The sequence below is a fragment of the Uloborus diversus genome, chromosome 9 (assembly GCF_026930045.1).
Source record: "Uloborus diversus isolate 005 chromosome 9, Udiv.v.3.1, whole genome shotgun sequence".
NCBI classification, from domain to species: domain Eukaryota; kingdom Metazoa; phylum Arthropoda; class Arachnida; order Araneae; family Uloboridae; genus Uloborus; species Uloborus diversus.
In genome coordinates, this window is record NC_072739.1 from 136592005 (window position 1) to 136613535 (window position 21531).

Sequence of the window (21531 nt, forward strand, 5' to 3'; positions counted from 1 at the left end):
ATTTTGAAAAATTCATTAAAAAAGTTCAAAACTTTGATAGATTTCTTGTCACAGCTGAAGATCTTGCTAGACAGCTGATATATTCAGCAAGACAAATTTCAACTTTTCTCCAACAGTAGTAGGAAAGAACATACAATACCGGAAAAAATGCCATTTCTTGAAAAAGGGCTTAGGTTCGAAACTCCAATTTTCACAACCTTGGGTTCCAATGAAATAAACATAAACAACGTCAAAAAAGCACAAATTTGCAGATTTACTGCATACACGTGTTTTGGCGTTTCAGGGAACGCCTTTTTCAGTCTTTTCATCCATAAGCTCTTTACTTTTTGCATTGAAAAAGGCGTTCCCTGAAACGCCGAAACACATGTCTGCAGTAATCTGCAAATTTGCTTTTTTGACGTTGTTTATGTTTACTTTACTGTTCAGCATAAAGGTATTTATTTATCTTGGGTTCAATGTTTATTTTTTCTCACAAATATACGTGCAAAAGAAGAAATATTTAGTAAAAATAACTGTAGTCTGGAATCAGTTATAAGTTACACATAATTTTTTCAAGAATATTTGCAAAAAAGATTAAAAATCATTCACTCAAGGTTTGAAGTTGAAATAATTCAAATTTCTGCCAAACCACACTTTTCTATAAACAATTTTTCTTTCACATAGAAGATGTAAGTGAAAGAAAAATTGTTTATCAAAAGCTAAGAGATATAAAACATTCCGGTCCTTCCTTTCACATGCCACTTTGTCACCAACATTTGTCTTCTTTGGAATTTGCATAAAGCTACTCTTGGATTGCAACAAAACACAATGGTTGAGAAAAAAATATATCCGATTAGATTCATTATTAACCTCATAATTAATTAAGTAAAACTGGTTTAAGTAATTGAAACAAGATTCAATATTCAAACTTTTAACAATACATTTAATTTATTTTATGACATCTACAGCTTTGTTCATTTGCCTGCTATACTTTTGTATATAGTATACAACTTCAGATACAAAACATACATCAAACGAACTCTTAATACTGCAAACATGTGTAAGTACAATAGTTTTATAGTTACAAAATGTTTTCATCTAAAATTCAATACTAGTTACTCGAGTGGCTAATTATCTTTGGTAAAAAATATTGTTATGATAAATAATTTCAGATTTCTTTATTTCAAATCAAACATAAATAATCAATTTTCTAGTATCACATTTCGTTTCAAACATTTTGATCTTGTACATCATTTTTTCAGTAACTAAAATTATCATTTATTTTTAAAAACATGTATTAGAGAATGGGGTCGTTTCCAAAATTTTAAAAGCATTTTTTTCTGAAAGAGCAAGCTTAAAAACATAGGATCTGACCATTTTTAAATAATTTGTTTAAGTTTAATATTTTTAAAAAATTACTTAAATCCGTGCGTTTTCATTGTTTACGCTTCTGTCGTGAGACATCACAAATGATGAAATGCCATTCAGTGTTGCCATTCACAGAACAAAATATTTAATTCGCATCTTTACTCACGTGTATTTGCAACAATATGGTTGATAGCAAGCATAGAGTGCAATATTTAATTCGCTTCTTGATTATCATAACGTGGAACCGTGGTAGAAAGATGTGCCAAATTGCATCATTTGTGACGTCATAAAGACCACGCCTTGTTTTCAAAATCGACATTTTAAAAAATTAATTTAAAAATAACTGTTGGGAGAATGAAAGTATTTTCTGTGTCCATGTTATTTTTTTTTACTCATTCTATCAATGTCAGCGACTAAAAGTAGTACTTTTGCCTGAAAGAAACAACCCCATTAAAGCTTTTTACATTCATAGCAGTGACACAAGCAAGATTTTTAGAAAGGTTCCATTAAAAAAAATATATAATACATACATATACAGACATGTACATTTACAGATTATATTTTTAGTTTAATTTTCATTTTTAAAAAGGATTGGGTAAAATTCCAAGCCCTTACCCTGCATATGCTTTTGCCTTCAGGAGTGGATGCAAGGGTAGGATCATGGTAGGCATGACCCCTCCCCCTAAACCGTTGACAATATTATCTGTCCCAAATTTTTGCTCAAACTCTTAATGATCGAAACGTAGACGATTTCAGTAGTTTTTACAATTCATTAATTATTTTTGAAAGTAAATACAGTAAAGTCCCTCTAATGTGGACCCTAACGGGACACATATTTTTGTTCGCAGAAGAGGGGTGTCTGCTGGACAGGGGTTTAATAATATTATTTGAATTGGAATCAGGGAATTAAAAATTGTCTGCATTTCTGTACCTCAGAGCCAGACGGACGTAAGTCCAAAAATTGTGATTTTCTGTTTATTAGTGCATTGTATGTAGAAGCCTATTCCACATGGAGCCATGTGAACATACTTCTTTAAAAAAAATATCCTTTTCAATTTTTTACCAGGGTAAAAGAGCGTGCGTCCCATCCTTTGCATGGACCAGAAAAAAGTTTTTCTCTCTACTGTAAAATTATCATAATGTGACATACGTTCCTCTGGCTCTGAGGTACAGATTTGAGGGTTGTCCGTTAGGAGGAGTTTTACTGTATTTGAAATCCTAATTCTTTTCATTTGCTTATGAAATTAATTAGTAACATTTATGCCCTATTATGTGCCTTATTCCTGGCCCATTTTGTGCTTTCTATGGACACCCAAGCAGTTTCAGAGTTCCTTTGTAGCTAAAATCATAGGTTCGTTCATGGGGGGAGGTCATTGTGCATCATGACCCCCTCCCCAAGAGTGATATTCTTTTTCCACCCCTGCCTGTGTTACATACATAATCTTTAACTCTAATGAATACAGTGAAGAACCTTTAACACGAAAAGGCTTCACATGAAAAATTAGTTAGCATGAAATGATGCAATGGTCTGAAGTGTATGATATTCCATTTCATACAAATCTTTTAACATGAAAAAATATGTCGGTCCACTTAGTTTTGTGTTAAATGTTTTTCACTGTAAATCTTAACAATCAAGTTCGTCAAGAGATTTTCACAATAATTTTCCGTTATTACTTTCCAAAATCTTGGTCATAATTTATGAGATATTTTTACACAAGGACACGTAAAAAGTAAAAACTGTACATAGCTAACGAAAATTTTATGACTTACATGTTCATGAATGAATGACCAAGAAAATAATTTTACGGCTTTATATTGGTGAAATATGAACTTGAAGCTATTTTGAAGGAAATACAAATGAAAAACCACAGAACAAATTTGACAAATTACGTTTCAGGTTTAACTCTTACAATGCACAACATCTCATAAAATTAACAAATACAAATGAATCTCATTTTTTCTTTGCAATATTATTATTTATTTCCGATAGAATTGCTCATGTGTATTGAATAGATAACACTCCTTTCGTTGCATCGGTCACTCTTGTCGAGTTAAAGTAAAATTAAATCTAACTTATTTTACTTTGTCTTACATAGCTAAGCGGAAAAGCAAGAACAATATAATATAATTACCAGCACTGCTGCAAAAATAGTAACATGGCTCCCCCCTCCCCACGTCTCTCCCTCGCCAATATAGCTTTATAGTTTCAGTAGCCAAAAAGACTAAATGAATGTGCTTTTTTCAACCACCATCACTTCAAAAATGGCCAAATGATCAAAAAACTTTTTACTGCTTATTTCAAACTAAAAATTATTCCTAACACAGGGGAAAAATTTCATCGCTTTAGTTCTACTGTTTAAAACGTTATGAGTGGTTCTGGTCATGCTCACTATATGTTCTTATGCAAAAAAAAAAAAAAAAAAAAACTTTAAATTGCTTTTCCTCAATGATCTCTTTTTGTGTGTGTGTTTTCATGTTATTGGAAACCATAAGAATTTTTTTTTATTTTTTAAGATACAGCTTTAAAGTAATACTTTTTGGAGTCAGGATAATATATTTAACAAAACTGTGCATTGAATAAGCATTGTATAAATTACTAAAGCGTTTAGAGCATAAAATACTTTTAATAACAAAATTTGTCAAAAAATGTTTACCATTTTTTACATAATTAATCTCAGAAAAATTTTAAATAAATATATAAGCAAATGAATGCACAGATTTTTAGAGATGATGTTCGTGATCATTCAGCAAAAAACATTTTTGAAAACAAAAAAAACTGAGGAATTTTAAAGAATTGATTTTTTCTTTTTATTTAAAGTGGGCAATATTTTGAAGCTTTGAAAATAAATTATTGATTGCTAAATAAGTATGCATGCCAAGATTTAAAAGAATTATTTTATTTACTTTAGTTTTTTTTTTTTTTTTAATGTTTCAGAGCTAATCTGACCCCTTAATCCAAAAAAAAAAATAATAATTTTTTCATTCCTAAATTCAATTTAGGCATCACAAATATGCACAGATGAAGTGCCCTAGCAGCGTTATTTGTGCAACCATGCTAATGATGAGTACTAATACAATAAATATTAATTAAGCAGCGGTACACTTAAACATAACAATTCAAAATGGGCAGAAACTAAAAGAAAACAAATAATGTGGAAATGAGGCAATGACTAGGTGTCTCACAACTTGAAGAGTCAAGTGTAAACTAATTTAGGGATGCCTTCCAAACTTGAGACACTTTTGGTAAAAAGTTTTGTGAAAAATTCTGCTTCAATCTCAGGAGAATGTTAATTTTTTCTTTTCCAATTCACTTTTGCCATTCTGGCTCAGAAGCTTTTGCAATTCTCCTTCAAGTGCTGCTTTCTAAAAAATAAACATATTTCAGAATATTATATAAAAAATATACATACACAAATTACATAGCTTACACTAATGAAAACTTCTCAAAAGGAAAGCTTTTAACAAGTATTTTTCATTTGATTTAATTCATAGTTATTGAAATATTATATCGTCTCACACAATGCTTAACACATTGACTGCTAGGGACGAGATAACTCGTCCTCCAGCCAACATGTTGCTATATTTTTTCAGTGGGTTCCATTGGCTTTCCTGGGTGTTCTGTCACACATAGACGAACATTTAGATAAAGTTTAAAAAGAGAACACAAGAACTACTGTGTTTGCTGTGAAAACATTTTCTGATGCAAGCAGGCGTGCTCGCGATCCAATAAGATAGCGCGTGAGTTTTTTGTGCTGTAGTCTGTGAGTAAATAAAAACGTAAAATGAGCAAACGTAAGTATATGTCGCCCGAAGATGCAGTGAAATATGTGACTTTATCGGATGACGAACTAGTTGACAATGATGACAGGGACAGTCACAACTTGAGTGACAGGGAGATCGACAACGAAGAGACTAATTTCACCAACCCTGAGACTGCTAAAACATCAACAGAGAAATTAATCTCTGTTTGTTATAATAATTAGTATTGTAAAAAAAAAATTTTAACATGAACCTTTCATTTTCGATGCTTGTTTTCTTTTTAAATTCTATTTTGTTGTTTATAATAACTACAATAATTAGCATTATAGCCAAAAAATGTTTTTTAATATGCTCCTTTTATTTTAGACGTTTATTTCATTTTTAAATTCAATTTCTTTGTTTGTAATAGCTACAATAATTAGCATTGTAGCAAAAAAAAAATTTTCGGGTATGTTCCTTTAGTTTTTGATGGTTATTTTATTTTTAATGTTTAGTTTTATAGCAAATAATGTTGGTGTTCGCTTTGCCCTGGTACCGAATCCACTTTACCCGGGGTGTTGGGCAAAGTGGATATTTATGTCATTGTTGAAAACTGGCCTTATATCTAATAGTGTAATTAATATTAAGGACAACTATTGCTGCATTACGTAAGTTCATTAAATGAAGAATAATTACACACTGTTGTTTCACTTTCCAAAGTAATAACCAAACGACAATAATCAAGAAAAGCTTAAGGTATTCACGTTGCCCGGGTTTCCCCTACATGTATGACTCAAATCAATTTTTTTAAGACAATAGAAAAAATAAGTACTCTGTAAGTGTTGAAAAAAAAAATAGTAAGAATTCTACCTCACTGTTGAAAATTGAAAAAAACCAAGCAATTGTATCATGTGTTATACGAACACTGAGTACACGTTAATATTTTTACTATTTTAGTAGCTTTTAATGTTTTTCACTACTAATTTAGTAAAATGATATGTTCAGGCTCACTTCATTACAAAAACTAATCAATTTGAATTGCAGTTTACTAATGAAATCGAAATTTTTTTCTAAACATTCCATAAATCTTGAGGTTCTGAAATATGTTATAATAAGAGGTGTGAAAAGAAATGGCTGGGTTTTGAAAAAAATAAGAACTCAAAAAGTTTTTTCCTTGTATGTTTTAGCAGAGGGATCCTATTATTGAACAATTAAATTTTTCATAGCCATATTTCTGAAGAGCTACAATTTTTTCTTTGTTCTTTATTTCATTTCTGAAGAATAGCAGCAATATTTCAAGGTTGTGAAAAACAAACAAGGCTCTACAGTGCTGTCCAAATTGTTAGACTAAAGAGTTTTTTTTTTTTTAGTTTTTGTACACTATTTGTACTAAAGTACTATTTACTGTTAAAGTACAATACATACTGTACACTAATTATTACGTTATTTTAGCATAATTTAATGTTTTCAGGTGGCAGCACTGTCTGCTTTGTTTATGTCCTTTGTTTATCTACCTACCAGGAACATAACCTCAATCAGCTTAAACGGTTCACTAGTTCTTTTTATTAGTGTGTTCTGTTACATTTAAAGTTAGTTTTAGGTAATTAGTGAGTATGTGTATGTGAGTATATATAATAGTGAGTATAAACAATTTTTTACCTCCTTTTTTAAAAAGTTAAGAAATGGTGTAAACTTTGTGAAAAGTATGCCAAAAAGACTTAAACTGCTCATCAAGAACAAGGGAATGCATACTAAATATTAGATAATTATTTCACTGCTCGTTAATGTGTCTATAGTTATGTAATCAATAAAGAATTTGGTTTTAAAACAGTCTTTGTCTAATAATTTGGCCAGCATTGTAAAAAATAATTTAGTTCTAAAGTATTGAAATCACATGCACAGAGAATGAACTCACACATATACAGGCAGAGAGGGACCTAGATATCTTAATTAATTGAAGTTAAAGTTGTAAATGCAATCTATTTTACATTCAGAACAACACATTCTAAAATTGCAAAATCACTTTTTTAGAAAGTTAATAAATGATTTTAAACAACCATTTTAAATAAAAATCATGACTTAAGTCGAAATGATTTTAATTGATCATATTGATTTTAATCACTTAATATAGATCAAACTCCTTTGAATCAGCGAACCCTGGCGATATAGTGCCTGGAAAGAATAGTGTGCCGATCGGCGCTTTTTCCCCTTCGATTCTTGAAGACAAAATGTATGAAAACCGCTAGAGGGCAGTGCGGTCGAGGTGTACGTTCAATTTCGCGGTGTTTACATTAGTAGACGCGGGATTTTGTTACAATTTAGTTCCGCGTTTCTCTTTTTTACCTTTATTTCGTGAATATTTCATGAAACAGCGTTTAAAGCTTTTAATGGAGGCATCAAAGTTTAATATTAGAAGAAGTAAAGCTTCATCTTGTTTCGTACCAGGGTGCAAAAGTGGATACCAAACATGCAAAGAAAAAGTTTCGCTTTTTAAAGCTCCAGCAGATGAAAAAAAACTAAAGAAGTGGAACTCGTTAATTCCCAGGTTAGATAAAGTTTTTGATAAATATTGCTCAATTTGTGCTCTGCATTTCGAAAAACATTTTATTGAAACGCATAATGAGCATATTATAAATGGTGAGGAAGTTTTGATTCCCCGGGGAAAACTTTTTTTAAAAGACGAGGCAATTACGACAATTTTCCCAAATCTGCCAACATACTTTACTAAAAAAATACCAAAGCAAAGGTCCATCAGGAATTATGCAGTTAAGAAATATGTTCCCTGTTTGAAAAAAATAAAACTTGACCTTTCCGCAGATGAAACTGAAATAACCACGTATAAATCTATTATAGATGAAATTGTTCATATTAATTTGCCTAACGAATATTGGGTTTGTATGAAATTTAAAAAATCTCCAAATATTGTAGTTTTTGTATATAATGAAAATTATGTGGAAAATAATATTGACCATAAAAAGATCATTATTGAAGTAGAAGAAAATTTACAAATCAATGCTACTATTTTGGTCAAAGGTGTAAAAAGTAGATTATCCTGTTCTTCGACTCAGATTGAGAAGCCCTGATAATTTTAATTAGCTTCAAGAATTTAGAAGCAGTTTTGTTTTGTAACTAGCGGTACCCGCACGACTTTGTCCGAAGGAGAAAATTAAAAGGTCATTTGATTAGCCTGTATATTTACAAATAATGGATGATGAATTTCTCGCCAATTGGCTATGTTCATTCGCTCTTCCCATGTTACGATTCCACATCAGGATAATTTCGTAATTTACTCGTCCATCTTATGATAATTCTGCTTCGGAAACTGTTTTTAAAATTTAAAAATAAAAGAAGAACAAAATCGAATTTTCGAAAATTCGCTTCGAGGTGTACACCCCCATGCTACAAACTAACTTTGTACTAAATTTCATGAAAATCGGCCGAACGGTATAGGCGCTGTGCACGTCACAGGGATCCAGACAGAATTCCGGACAGAAATCCAGACAGAGAGACTCGGCTTTATTATTAGTAGAGAAATAAGAGACGTGCTGTTATTGAATACTTAGGGGCCATTCATTAATTACGTAAGGATGATTTTGGCAATTTTTGACCCTCCCTCCCCCATGTAAGGGTACGTAAGAATCCCCCCCCCCCATTCTTATGTAAGATTCCATTTCGTTTTTCAAAATGATAAAATAACAAATCTTGAATCGTTACATCACTGGAATCGTTATTAAATTCAGATTATTAAATTAAACCTTTTGCGTAAAGAAATAGTTACTGAAAAGAATCTAAACTGAATGTTTTTTCGACTTTTTTTTTTTTGATGTAATATTAATTACAAATAAAACATGCCGTACGCAATGCGACTCCTTTATTATATTTTACACTATAAATTCTTTGCAAAACAAATAAAAAAACATCTTATCCTAACACGTTTCTTACCTTCCAGACGCAAATGGAACATAATCTCTGCCAAATCACTTGACCGCGCAATGTCTAATGTGAAATATCGACTAGGAAAATATTATGTAAGAATGAGTTTGACCCTCCCCCCAAGTAAGGGTACGTAGAGGCTTTTCCAATCCCCCTCCCCCTTGGGACCCTTACGTATTTAATGAATGGGCCCTTATAGTCTACTATTTTCATTGAAGTAAGGTAGTTTTATAATAAGGTAATAAGGTAATTTTATATGCTTCAAAAAATAAACGAACACCCATGTAACAATTAGCACTTATTACAGAATTTGTCTTTTGCGCAGAAATAAGTTTAATCCGAAAAACGGGGTTTCTAAACTGCGAAATCAGCATGCAATCGCCGATTTAAAACGAGTCTGATTGAGGAGCATAACGTACTACTCGAGTGCAGCGCCACCTGGATTTTCCTCAGATCTGACCTCACTTTTTCCCCGCCGATCGGCACACTACTCTTTCTAGGCACTATACTGGCGATAAAAAAAATCACTCAAAAACTTCATTTTATTTATTTAATTATGTGAGCATTATGTGTAGTGAAATTTAGGCTTACTACACCGCTAGTAGAAGTGAACTTGCAAATAAAAATGTCCATAGCCTGAAGTTGGAAAGAAAAACACGTGAAGCATTTTTCCTCATGGAAAATCTGTATTTATTATCCACAAAGGATTACTTAAGTTGACGAACAACATCTTCATTGATATAAAAAAAACATTTAGACGAATAGACAAAGATTAGCCGCTAAAATACAACGATACATTCAGTTTTTACGAACATGCTGATTCCAAGGAATATATGGCATTTACGTAACATACAAAAATAAGCCTAAAGGCGTTTTAAGACTTTAAAATAGACATCACGTTGTATTACGCCCTGCCAGGAGTAAAGGGCACTGGCAGACATCACGAAATCACGTACAACACATTTTTCGGCTATGTGAGGTGAGAGAGAGAGAGCGAAAAAGATCGCTCGAAGTATTTAAAGGTCTTCACATGGCTGTCAAATTAAGAATATGCAAAATATAAGATGTGTTGCCAATGCAAGAAAGTTAAAGATATGTTGCCAATCAAAAAGTAACTCAATCTACAAAAAATTCTCGCGGTTATAAGATACAATGAACTGGTGACTCGGTTCACCCAAAAGTTCATTCACTTGACTGAGTCATTGCAACCGATCGCACACATGACGTCACAACGTGATGCAATGTTTACATCGAAAAAGGATTGATACTGCATGATGCAAAAACGTTTTTTTTTTTTTCAAATTAAGTGATTCTTTCACGTTTTGTGAAAGTTTAAATTAAAAATCTAACAAGCGGCCCCATTTTTGCAACATGCACAACAATCAGAAAAATTCACAATAAATTCAAATTGACAAAGTCACCATTGAATTTCACAAAAATTTTACACACCCAAAAAGTTCAAATTTAGGTTATATATTTTTCCCCCCAAAAATAATGTCACAAAAATGTCCAAGTTGAGATTTGGTATAAGGTTTTGTCAAAGCATCAGCTAAATTTAATTTAGAACTCACATACATTAATTTAAACAATTTTTCATTTACTAGATTTCTCAAAAAATGATACTTGATATCAATATGTTTACTTCTTTGATTTTGTATAGGACTTTTGGAAAAATCTATTGCAGCAATGTTGTCACAAAATATTTCACAATTTTTCAAAATTAAATTCAAATTTTCATTTTTTAAAATTTTTATGATCCAGACAAATTCTTTAGCAGCCTCTGTCAAAGTGACATATTCGGCTTCCATAGTGGAAAGAGCAATACATTTATGCTTAAAGGTTTTCCACATGATAGGTGCATTATCTAGCAAAATGATGTAACCTCCTATTGAAACCCTATCATCTCTACTAGCTGCCCAATCTGAATCAGAATAACATTTAATATTTAAATTTGAAATATTTGATAACTTCAATTTAAGATTTTTCGTATACAAAACATAACCAAGAAGACGAAGTAAACCATGCCAATGTTTTTCACCATAATTAGATTGAAATTGGGAAAATATATTCAGAGCATATGTTATGTCGGGACGAGTTCTACTAGCCAAAAAGGATAAACAGCCAATTAAATTTCGATATGGTAAAGAATTACATTTATCTATTTCTAACTTACTAGTAGGCGAATCAATTTTTGAATAAACCACCCCAACCGAAATAGGAACATTACTAATTGGAATATTATAACTAGAATACAACTCGACAATTTTATTAATATACGTTGTCTGATGAATATACCAATTACCATCAATGTTTTGAAATTCAACACCCAGAAGTTTTCTTATTTCACCCAAAATTTTTAATTCAAAATGATTTCTTAAAAAATTTACAATTTCATTCAAATCAGATTTTAGTTTGCCAAAAAGTATGATATCATCAACATAAAAAAGAAGAATAACCTTATTTTTATATATGTAACAACAATTACACCAATCTAAACTAGTAAAGTTCATTTTCAAAAGTGTTTCATGGAGTTGATAGTACCACATTCTACCACTTTGGTGTAAACCGTACAAAGCTTTCTTTAACAAACAAACTTTACCAGGCTCTAGTACATATCCACTAGGTTGTTTCATATATACATTAGTATCCAAATTAGCATACAAATAAGCGTTATTTATGTCTACATGCAGATGACACCATTTAAAAAGACATACAAAAATACAGAAAAACAATCTGATTATAGAAAAATCAATGACTGGGCTAAAAACTTCTTGGAATGATTCTCCAGCTTCCTGAAGATAACCTTGAGCACATAATCGAGCACGGTATTTCACAATATTCCCTTGCTGATCTTCTTTTACCGTATATACCCACCGATTTCCCAAAATTTTACTATGTTCAGGTGGATCCACTAACTCCCATACACCGCGATTATATATGGTTTGTATTTCCTGATCCATCGCGTTAATCCAATGTTTAGATTCCCTAGAATTAATGGCTTCTTCAAAATTTAATGGAAGTTTAATTTCAGCAAGATTTCCCTCTAAAATTTCTATTACCTTTCCCTCTTTTAAATTTTTGCCCGAAAAGTTAAAATATGATTCATCAAATTCAATTTTGTTATCATTACAATATTTAATAACTTCATTTAAAGAACGCAAGCGAATATTTGAACCTTCAATCCTATAGTAAATATCAGTTCTATCACCCGATGGTCTAGGAACAGCTTGACGCAACCAATTAATTTCGGAACAAGGTTTTAATTCTTCACTAGGACTATCACCGGAAAGCTCATCCACTCCCTGATTTGAAGTTACAGGATATTCATAATCAAAATTGTCAGGTAAGTATTTCATAACCTTTGGACTACTTGATCCAGAACCTAGTACGACATCTGCCCCTTTAGTTCCCTCATCAAAACTGACATTACATGTTTCTATGATTCTTTGTTCGTCTTCCAGCCAGACACGATAACCTCTAGTATTTTGAGCGTAACCTAACAAAATTCCTGGTTTAGATTTATCGTCCAATTTCTTTCTTTTCTGACTTGGAACATTTACAAAAGTTAAACAGCCAAAAGTTCTGAGATGTTTCACGTTAGGCTTTTTATTGAAAAACAGTTCAAACGGGGTATGATTGCTCCCATGACAAGACCTATTCCAAACATAAGAAAAACAAAATGCAGCTTCCCCCCAGAATTTCGAAGGTAAGTTACTCTCTTTTAAAAGTGCTCTAACTCCCCCCATTAATGTCTGGTTAAACCGTTCAATTATGCCATTCATCATCGGTGTGTAGGGATTAGTTTTCTCATGCCTAATGCCACGGTTATTCAAGAAAATTTCAAAATTTTGATTGCAAAATTCTTTCCCCCCATCTGTACGAATTGATTTAATTTTCCTCCCTAAAAGCCTTTCATTACGATTTAAAAATCTTACAAAAATATTGAAAACATCCGACTTCAATTTCATAGGGTATACAGCAACGCGTTTTGAAAAATCGTCCATAATGGATAAATAATATTTCTCTCCCCTCAAAGTTAAATTTGGGACTTCACCTACATCCATGTGTATAAGCTCTAAAGGTTTAGAAGATCTCACGGCCCCAATCGATTTAAAAGAAATACTCCTAGCTTTAGTATATTTACAAATTTCACAATAGTTAACATTTTTATTCAGTTCAGGAAGACCTCTAACACTATTGTTTTTGCTAGTTCTAGAAATATATTCATAATTAATGTGACAATATCTCTTGTGCCATAAATCTTCAGGTGAAATTTTACCAATTTTTTCAGAAATGTTACAAACAGGTTCAGAATTATCACAATGTTCACTATTTTTCAAATACAAATATCTATTAGGCTTAAAAAAATATAAATTTATGTCATTTCTACGCTTTGCATAAAATAATTGATTCCAATTTTTGTCATAAACTTTAAGAATGGTATTATGACCAACAAATTTGTTACCTTCCTGTTCCAATTTAGATAATGACAATAAATTACGACGGATTTCAGGATTGTACAGAACATCTTTCAAGATAATTTTCCTATGTCTACCATTAATTTTGACCAACAATTGAATTGTACCAATCCCTAAAATATTGCTTTGTTTACCGTCAACAGCCATAGACATTTTTAAGTTATTAACTGGTCTAAAATCAGAGAAAAGATTTTTATTTTTAGTGACATGTGACGTAGCTCCAGAATCGGCAATCCACGTTATATCTGAGTCAGATGAAGTAATATTCAAAGCTTCTGACTCATTAATTTCACTCACATTATGTTGAGAATTAGAAGACCCTTGAGAAAAATTTTTAGAATTTAACTTTGCCTTAAATTTAAAACAATCAACCTTTTTATGCCCAAAAATCCCACAAAAATTACATTTCCCTTTAAATCTATTTTTACTAAAATTTGACACAGGTTTACAACTACTTTTACAAGGATGGATCTTACCGGCAGGTAGCGAATTCGGAACGGTCACATACACAGCAGGTGTCTGTAGTGGAACGTTCATTTCAGAAATTCTATTTGCTTCGAGCAACAGTTCTTGTTCTATTTTCAATGGGGTAAAGTCCACGTCAGACCATCTGTAGATTTGCTGTACAATGGATGCAAACTCAGGGGGTAAACTCCGGATATACTGGAAACCTATGTAAAGGTCGGACATCGCATGGCCAACTTCTTTTAATTGTGACGCGGCTGCTTTCACTCGGCAGATGAAAAGACCAACCGTTTCTCCGTCTTGAAACTTGACTTGAAAAAACTTATCCAACAGGGATATTAATCTGGCACGGGTGTCAGGTTCAAAATACTTGCACAAGATTTCCCAAGCTATCTTTCCTTCAGTAGTGCATTCGATGAGAGGCTTGAATTCTTCTGACAGGAACTGATAAATAGTAGTATAAGCTCGAGTTCTTCTAAGATTCAATTCCGCTTTATCTCGGAACGTCAATTTTTCTTCTTCAGGTTTCTTTTCTTTTTCGTCAGCTTCGATGAATTCCCAGCTGCCCGAATGACGCAAGACAACTTGTATGTTTCTCTTCCAAGTATTCCAATTATTGGCATTTAGTAAAGGTATTGTAGGGACTTCCATACTTTCAAAAATTTTACGATGTTTTAAAAATTCTTCAGAGCATAAAAATTCAAATTTTCCAAGTTCTTCAGGTTATGGCCAGGAATTGCAAAGTCCAGGTGACCTGGGCCCATAACCACTTGTGAGCATTATGTGTAGTGAAATTTAGGCTTACTACACCGCTAGTAGAAGTGAACTTGCAAATAAAAATGTCCATAGCCTGAAGTTGGAAAGAAAAACACGTGAAGCATTTTTCCTCATGGAAAATCTGTATTTATTATCCACAAAGGATTACTTAAGTTGACGAACAACATCTTCATTGATATAAAAAAAACATTTAGACGAATAGACAAAGATTAGCCGCTAAAATACAACGATACATTCAGTTTTTACGAACATGCTGATTCCAAGGAATATATGGCATTTACGTAACATACAAAAATAAGCCTAAAGGCGTTTTAAGACTTTAAAATAGACATCACGTTGTATTACGCCCTGCCAGGAGTAAAGGGCACTGGCAGACATCACGAAATCACGTACAACACATTTTTCGGCTATGTGAGGTGAGAGAGAGAGAGCGAAAAAGATCGCTCGAAGTATTTAAAGGTCTTCACATGGCTGTCAAATTAAGAATATGCAAAATATAAGATGTGTTGCCAATGCAAGAAAGTTAAAGATATGTTGCCAATCAAAAAGTAACTCAATCTACAAAAAATTCTCGCGGTTATAAGATACAATGAACTGGTGACTCGGTTCACCCAAAAGTTCATTCACTTGACTGAGTCATTGCAACCGATCGCACACATGACGTCACAACGTGATGCAATGTTTACATCGAAAAAGGATTGATACTGCATGATGCAAAAACGTTTTTTTTTTTTCAAATTAAGTGATTCTTTCACGTTTTGTGAAAGTTTAAATTAAAAATCTAACAAATTAAATACCACAAAATCAACAAAAAAAAAAGCTCTATCTTTTGTTTCCGGTAGTGTGCAAAAAGTAGGGTTTCCAAAAAAAATCTCACTGTTTTTTTTCAAATTAATTGTGCGCAAATATGTAACCTAAAATAGATGCAGCAAAACGTGCGGCGGGGGAGGAGGGGGGATCGAAAAGAGAAAGAAATGAAATTCCTAAACTAAAAAAAAAAATGAAGAAAAAGCAAGTGCTACTGATAAAATATAGAAGTATATAAGCAACAGTAAAAATAATAATTATAATAAAAATTGTAGCAATTAAGATTCGATTCTACAATACCGAATCGAAATCCAGGTTGCGATCTCACAGCCAGTGGCATAGCCAGGAAGTTATTTCAGGGGGAGGGGGGGGGTGGAAATTTGACAAATTGATGTGGTGGAGATCGTCTTAAAATAAGCAAATTATATTTTAGAGATGAAAATTTTATCTAACTGTTTTTAATGACAAGTAATAATTAGAAATAAGCAGCGAAATTTAATGCAAAATAAATTCCCCACCTCCCCAAAAAGTCCGCACAGGAAAAAAATTCTAAGAAATTTGGAGGGAACTAGACAAAGAAGAAGTGTCTTTTGTTAAATTCTAAACAGGTATATTCTCAGAATTTGCATCTACTTCAATAATACAAGGGAAACCAATCTTTTGGAGACTGCAAAGAGAAATATTTTCCCACAACAGGGAAAAACTGAGAATCATTGCAATAAAGCTCTACACCTTACAGCGCCCCCTCATTTTGTCCCGCCCCACTTTACTTTAATAATTCTCCCTTCAAAAAAATTTTTGTATATTATACATTGTACAAGAGACATATATAAGCATATTTTTTCTTCTTCCATTTTTTTTTTACTTAGTAAAATGCTTGTTTTCACCACAACACATTTTTTTTCTTCAATCATATATTTACACTTAGCCATTTCAGAGGGGGTTCGGACACCCCTAGACCCTCCCTTGGATAAGCCACTGGTCACAGCAGAAAGGAAGAATGTTTTCTTCGACCTATCAACAGGTATGCAAAAACGCGCGGTTCTGTATTTACAAAATTCTAAAAATAAAACTATTGCACCTAAAATGCATTTTTAAGACTATAAATTTGAAAATATTACGGAGGTAAACCCTTGGACCTCCATTTTTATTTGTTTTCTGTACATTAGCTCACTTTAAATTTCGTTAAAACACAAATGTAGTTGTTTCTGAAAATTGCATGAATATCATGTTTTTTTGTATTCCATATTTCTTTTTTCTTCTTCTGCGCCTATAGATGGGGTCATGGGTGACACCACAAATTATCGCCCCGGGTGTCACCCATGTTAGGTACGCCACTGAACTTAATTCAGCTTACTTTTGCCATCGTCTTTTCTTGTACACTCAACGAAGCATTCTTTCGATAGCCACTGTGAGAGAGCATTTTATTCAGCTTGTTGAGCTCCAAGCGAATACGTTCCAGCTTGTTCTTTTGATTCTCCCGCTGTATGCCAGACATTTCCTGCAATGATTTAAAAAGTTGTAATGTACCAGAAATGGAAAAGTAGATTCATTAAGTAGAATTTTAGAAAAAAGAAAAGCATTAGTTTCCATAAATTTTTAAGTATAATAACATTCATATTACAAAAATTAATATGTTTAGTATTTTTTGCAATGATAAATAGGGAAGGTATGAAATTTTTTACGCTTGCAAAAACGTTTTTTTTTTCTTTTGAAGGACTTTGTTAGGTTTTATTATTTAAACATCTTTTGATTACAGGTTCAAAATATAGTAAGGCTAAAATATAATCATTAAAAAAAAGGCCAATTATTCCAAATCTTTATGATTGTATCAAACCTAAAGATTGCAGGGGAGGGTTGATACAATGTATAAAAATTTGAAAAACGATGCGGACAGCTCAAATTGTTTCATACAATTCTTTGATTTGCTCTTTAAATATTTAAGAAAAAAATCACACACTAATGCATGTTTCAAAAAATGGTACTACAAAAAACATTCACAGTAAAGACACATTCAAAAATGAAATTGACACTTTTTTTCATTTCAGAAAAATGCATGTGGATACATTATTCATTTGTGAAATCAAAATATAATTTTCTCACAAAAAGCTTTCTGCAAAAGGAGCAATACACTCAATTCATTCTTCTAAAATACAATAAAAACTAAATAAAATTTACATTGTTGCCAATAGCCAGAAAAAAAAACTGAAGATGCTATCAGATCAATTTTTAACTTGTATATAGCAGCACTATTCTATGACAAATAAAAAATTTCTAGTTGAAAAGTAGGCTATTTTTAAGATATTTAACTGTAAAATATTTGTTGCTTCTTCAGTTAAAGCCCAATGCTGTACTTTAACCATAAACCATAGTAAGAGTAAAATAATATTTTTAAGCATTCCTCAGGATTTAAACCAGGAATTAAAGCCAAAGAATAATTTTATAAGTTTCTTTTTTTTTTAATCAAGCATTTAAGGGTTAAATAAAAACCAGAATTTTGCTAGAGAGAACGTGAAAGACATCAACCATAAATACAGTGAAATCCTGTTACAACAAACTCCAAGGGACCGCAAATTTTGTTTGTTGAAACAGGAATTCCATTGTAACCAAGGCCGATTTAAGTGTAAGCTTAATCCCCTTGCTAGGGGGCCACAAAAATTACATAAAATGTTTTTTTCATAATGAATGTTTTCATTTGTTCTGCAATGCATTTTTTTTTTTTAATTTTTTTTTATTTCTAGTGTAAGTTCAAAAATTTAATTTTTATTGCTGGCTCTAATGAGGGTTATGAGTTCAGCAAAAAACTAACTCTCTCAACACCTTGTAAAATCCATCAGGTCAAAAAATAGGATGATGGTGCTTCCCCCAGAGAAGAAGACTTAAATTACAAATACTTTACAGTGACATTATCAAAACATATATATATTTACACCCTTGGTTTACTACAGCCTATAGCCATGCAAATGTCAGTGGGGTGAACCTAATTTTTTTTTGGGGGGGGGAGGGCTCTCAGTTTTTTTGGATGGTATGCCATTTTTCTTGGGGGATGGGAACCTCCAATGACGAAAAGATGTGCGACTGAACAGGCTCTTTGGTTCTGCAAGTCAAGGAGGTCCCACTGGTTTGTTGTGCTTACCCAAAATTTCTAAAAAGGACCCTGGTTGTAATGGAATTCAAGCAATGTAATGGTAGTTAAACAGGACCCGAAAATTACTTCATTCGATTAATATACACTGTAATGATATTTTACTGTATATGTATAAATATATACAATATATTTGATAATTTTCAAACATTAAAGTAAGAAAAACAACGTTAAAAAAAGCACAAATTTGCCAATTACAGCAGACACGTGTTTTGGCATTACAGGGAATGCCTTTTTAAATGCAAAAAGTAATGAGCTTATGGATGAAAAGACATATCTTAATTTTCAAACATGTTCAAAATATTTCATTGTTCTCAAAAATTTAAAATTTTGCTGAATTCACTGACAAATACTCACGCCTAAGTCCATGATGACCGAGATGCCATGATCGTGATTCTGAAACACCCAGGTATCTTGTGGGTGGTGCTCAAAAAACTCTTGACCTTGGGTGAGGTGAAAGGTCACAGACTCCAGCTTAGCAAGAAGGACTATCAAATTGCTAAAAGGGTTCAGTGCTTGAAAGGTATTTTCATCTTCTACCGCAATGGTAACTGATTGTGAAAGGAAAAGAAAGAAAATGTAGAATCATATGACCTAAAACATAGCATATGTCTGACCTTATATTTAATATAATACCACGCTCAGAACTTCAAAAAAAGGTTCAAGATACCACCATCCTTGATTACATTGTTGAAAAGTGCCTTTTTGAGGGAAAAGGTCAATTTTGATAAGCAGAAAATTTTCAACTTCACTATGAAAGCAAAAAATGCTCTGTGAATAAATAAATTCTTATTGTAAGATTTAAATACTAAGGATATATTCACAAATATTTTTTCCAAAAAAAAAGCACTGGTACCAAGAAACACTAATAGTTTGGCTGTGAATATAACTTAGTAGAAGGGAAATATCAAACTGACACAGGAGAAACTGAAAGACAGAAAAGTAACAGGACTGAAAAGTAACAAAGACGCTAACCCTTAAGTTTGGATATATTGTTTTATGTTCTTTTTGACAACATAATTAATGAGCCTAATTCATAGTGATGAACCAAACAAAAAATTGAAAAATACAAACCAGGAGGTCTCACTTTGGTTGCTCCATGCCTTGCTTTCAGTGACCTGGCTATCTCAATCAACTCGGTGATTGTGTGCAGATCTGCCTCCAGCATAGTATTCCTCCAGCCCAGATACTGTGTACAAATACAGACAGATTTAATAAAGAGATTTTTTTCTCTAATGTCAAAATGAAATAAATGCTTACTCTATATTATTCATACTTGAATGAATATGTCTAAAGTGCGAAAACATTTCATCAAACGTTTGTAAAGATAATAAGATAATTATTGACAACTCATTAATTTTGTCTAAACTCTGCTCAGCTGCAGCAAAATGGTACTTTTCTGACTTGTACTCAGGGACGTCCCGATGTAAGGTCACTAGGGTCTCCCAAAAAAATCCGTATTTGGCACATTTAGTCTGACAATTCCTCTCTTGTCTATGTCTCTCATAACACATATTCTGATTACATATAGATTTATGTCATGTGCACATGAACATACATTATCATTTGGTAAAATTTGAAAGTTTCATTTGACGAAGTGAGATTATCCCCCTCCCAAAAATTTTGGTTCTGGTCACTGATGCTTTTACTGCATTTCTAGCGTTTATTTTCCCTTTGGGATTGAAAGAAAGCTGTAAATAGATACCTTTACTATTTCAAAAGAGAAAAAAAATAGACTTGAATATTGAGCTAAAATAATTTTTAAAAATGCTCATGAAAAGCTAGGAAACAGCAAAAGCATATGATTTAAAATATAAAAATAATGTTATTCTTCTGCCTGAAAAACACAAGAGAAAATAACTTTAAAAGATATTACTTACTTCTTCTTGCAAAGGATATGATGCCACACAAACGCTCACAGCAGGATTAACGTTGGCAAATGATGGTAGTCTCTGATATAATTCCTCAGCGAGGAATGGCATCATCGGAGCGATGACCCTCAGAAATGTTTCAATGCAGGTCAACATGACACGAGAGAAGAAAAGACGTTTCTCATCATCAGTTGCTAAAGTTGCTTTCACGTATTCCTATGAAACAAGTCAGAAACGCTATTTGTTATTCATGCTTATACAGCTACCCTAAAACAATAGCTCTCAAGGACATGTAAAACAATTTCAAGGATCTAGCTTTCAGAAGCTAGCATTGAAAAAAAGTTTGATATGTGAGGAACATTGAGAAAATTTTGAAAAATAAAAAGGATTTTTTTATTAGTAAAAGCATTTCAAAAGTATAACAAAATAGCAATGCTGTAGTTGGAAGAGTATGTTTGGGGGAACTTACCTTGGGTTTTCGGGGGGAACTCTCCAAAGAATAGGGTGGATTGAAACCAATTTACACTAAATTTGCATTATTTTTATAGTAGAAAACCAAATATTTTGGGCAGGGTTGGGTTTTGAACTGCTCAAAACTGGTTTAGGACAGGTGGCTTTTCCCGTCCAGAACTGTCTAAAAGTGTCTGAAACTGTCCTAAAGTATGATAATGCTAAAGGGGTGCAATATAATCAATTCATATTTACTGCAATATTCGTAATGCATAAATAAAGATATTAATGAGGTTTAATTAATAAGTAGTTGATAATATTTTTCTACAAAATGTTCATTTAAAAAACTTTCCAATAACTCAATTACATAAAAACTTTTTTTATGTGACAGTTGGTAGAGTTATGAAAGGACACAACACTACCAAGATGACTTATTTCAGTTCCATTTATAACTGAAGGGAATGTTATTAAATGTGCAATATTTAGATGCAAAAAGAGAAAGCTTAGTTTTTTCAAAGGT

General features: G+C 32.3%; 1 protein-coding gene across 1 annotated transcript in view; it reads right to left on the minus strand.

Moving 5' to 3' along the window:
• Positions 1–905: 905 nt before the first annotated feature.
• Positions 906–21531, minus strand: part of LOC129230101 (valine--tRNA ligase-like) — an 86005-nt gene continuing 65379 nt past the window's right edge. The window contains exons 21-25 of the mRNA XM_054864499.1: positions 20571–20777; positions 19765–19879; positions 19048–19241; positions 16903–17046; positions 906–4710 (exon numbers count right to left, since the gene is read on the minus strand). Of these exons, the coding sequence (XP_054720474.1) occupies positions 4624–4710; positions 16903–17046; positions 19048–19241; positions 19765–19879; positions 20571–20777 (747 nt within the window). The 3' untranslated portion in view covers positions 906–4623. The remainder of the gene's footprint in view (positions 4711–16902; positions 17047–19047; positions 19242–19764; positions 19880–20570; positions 20778–21531) is intronic.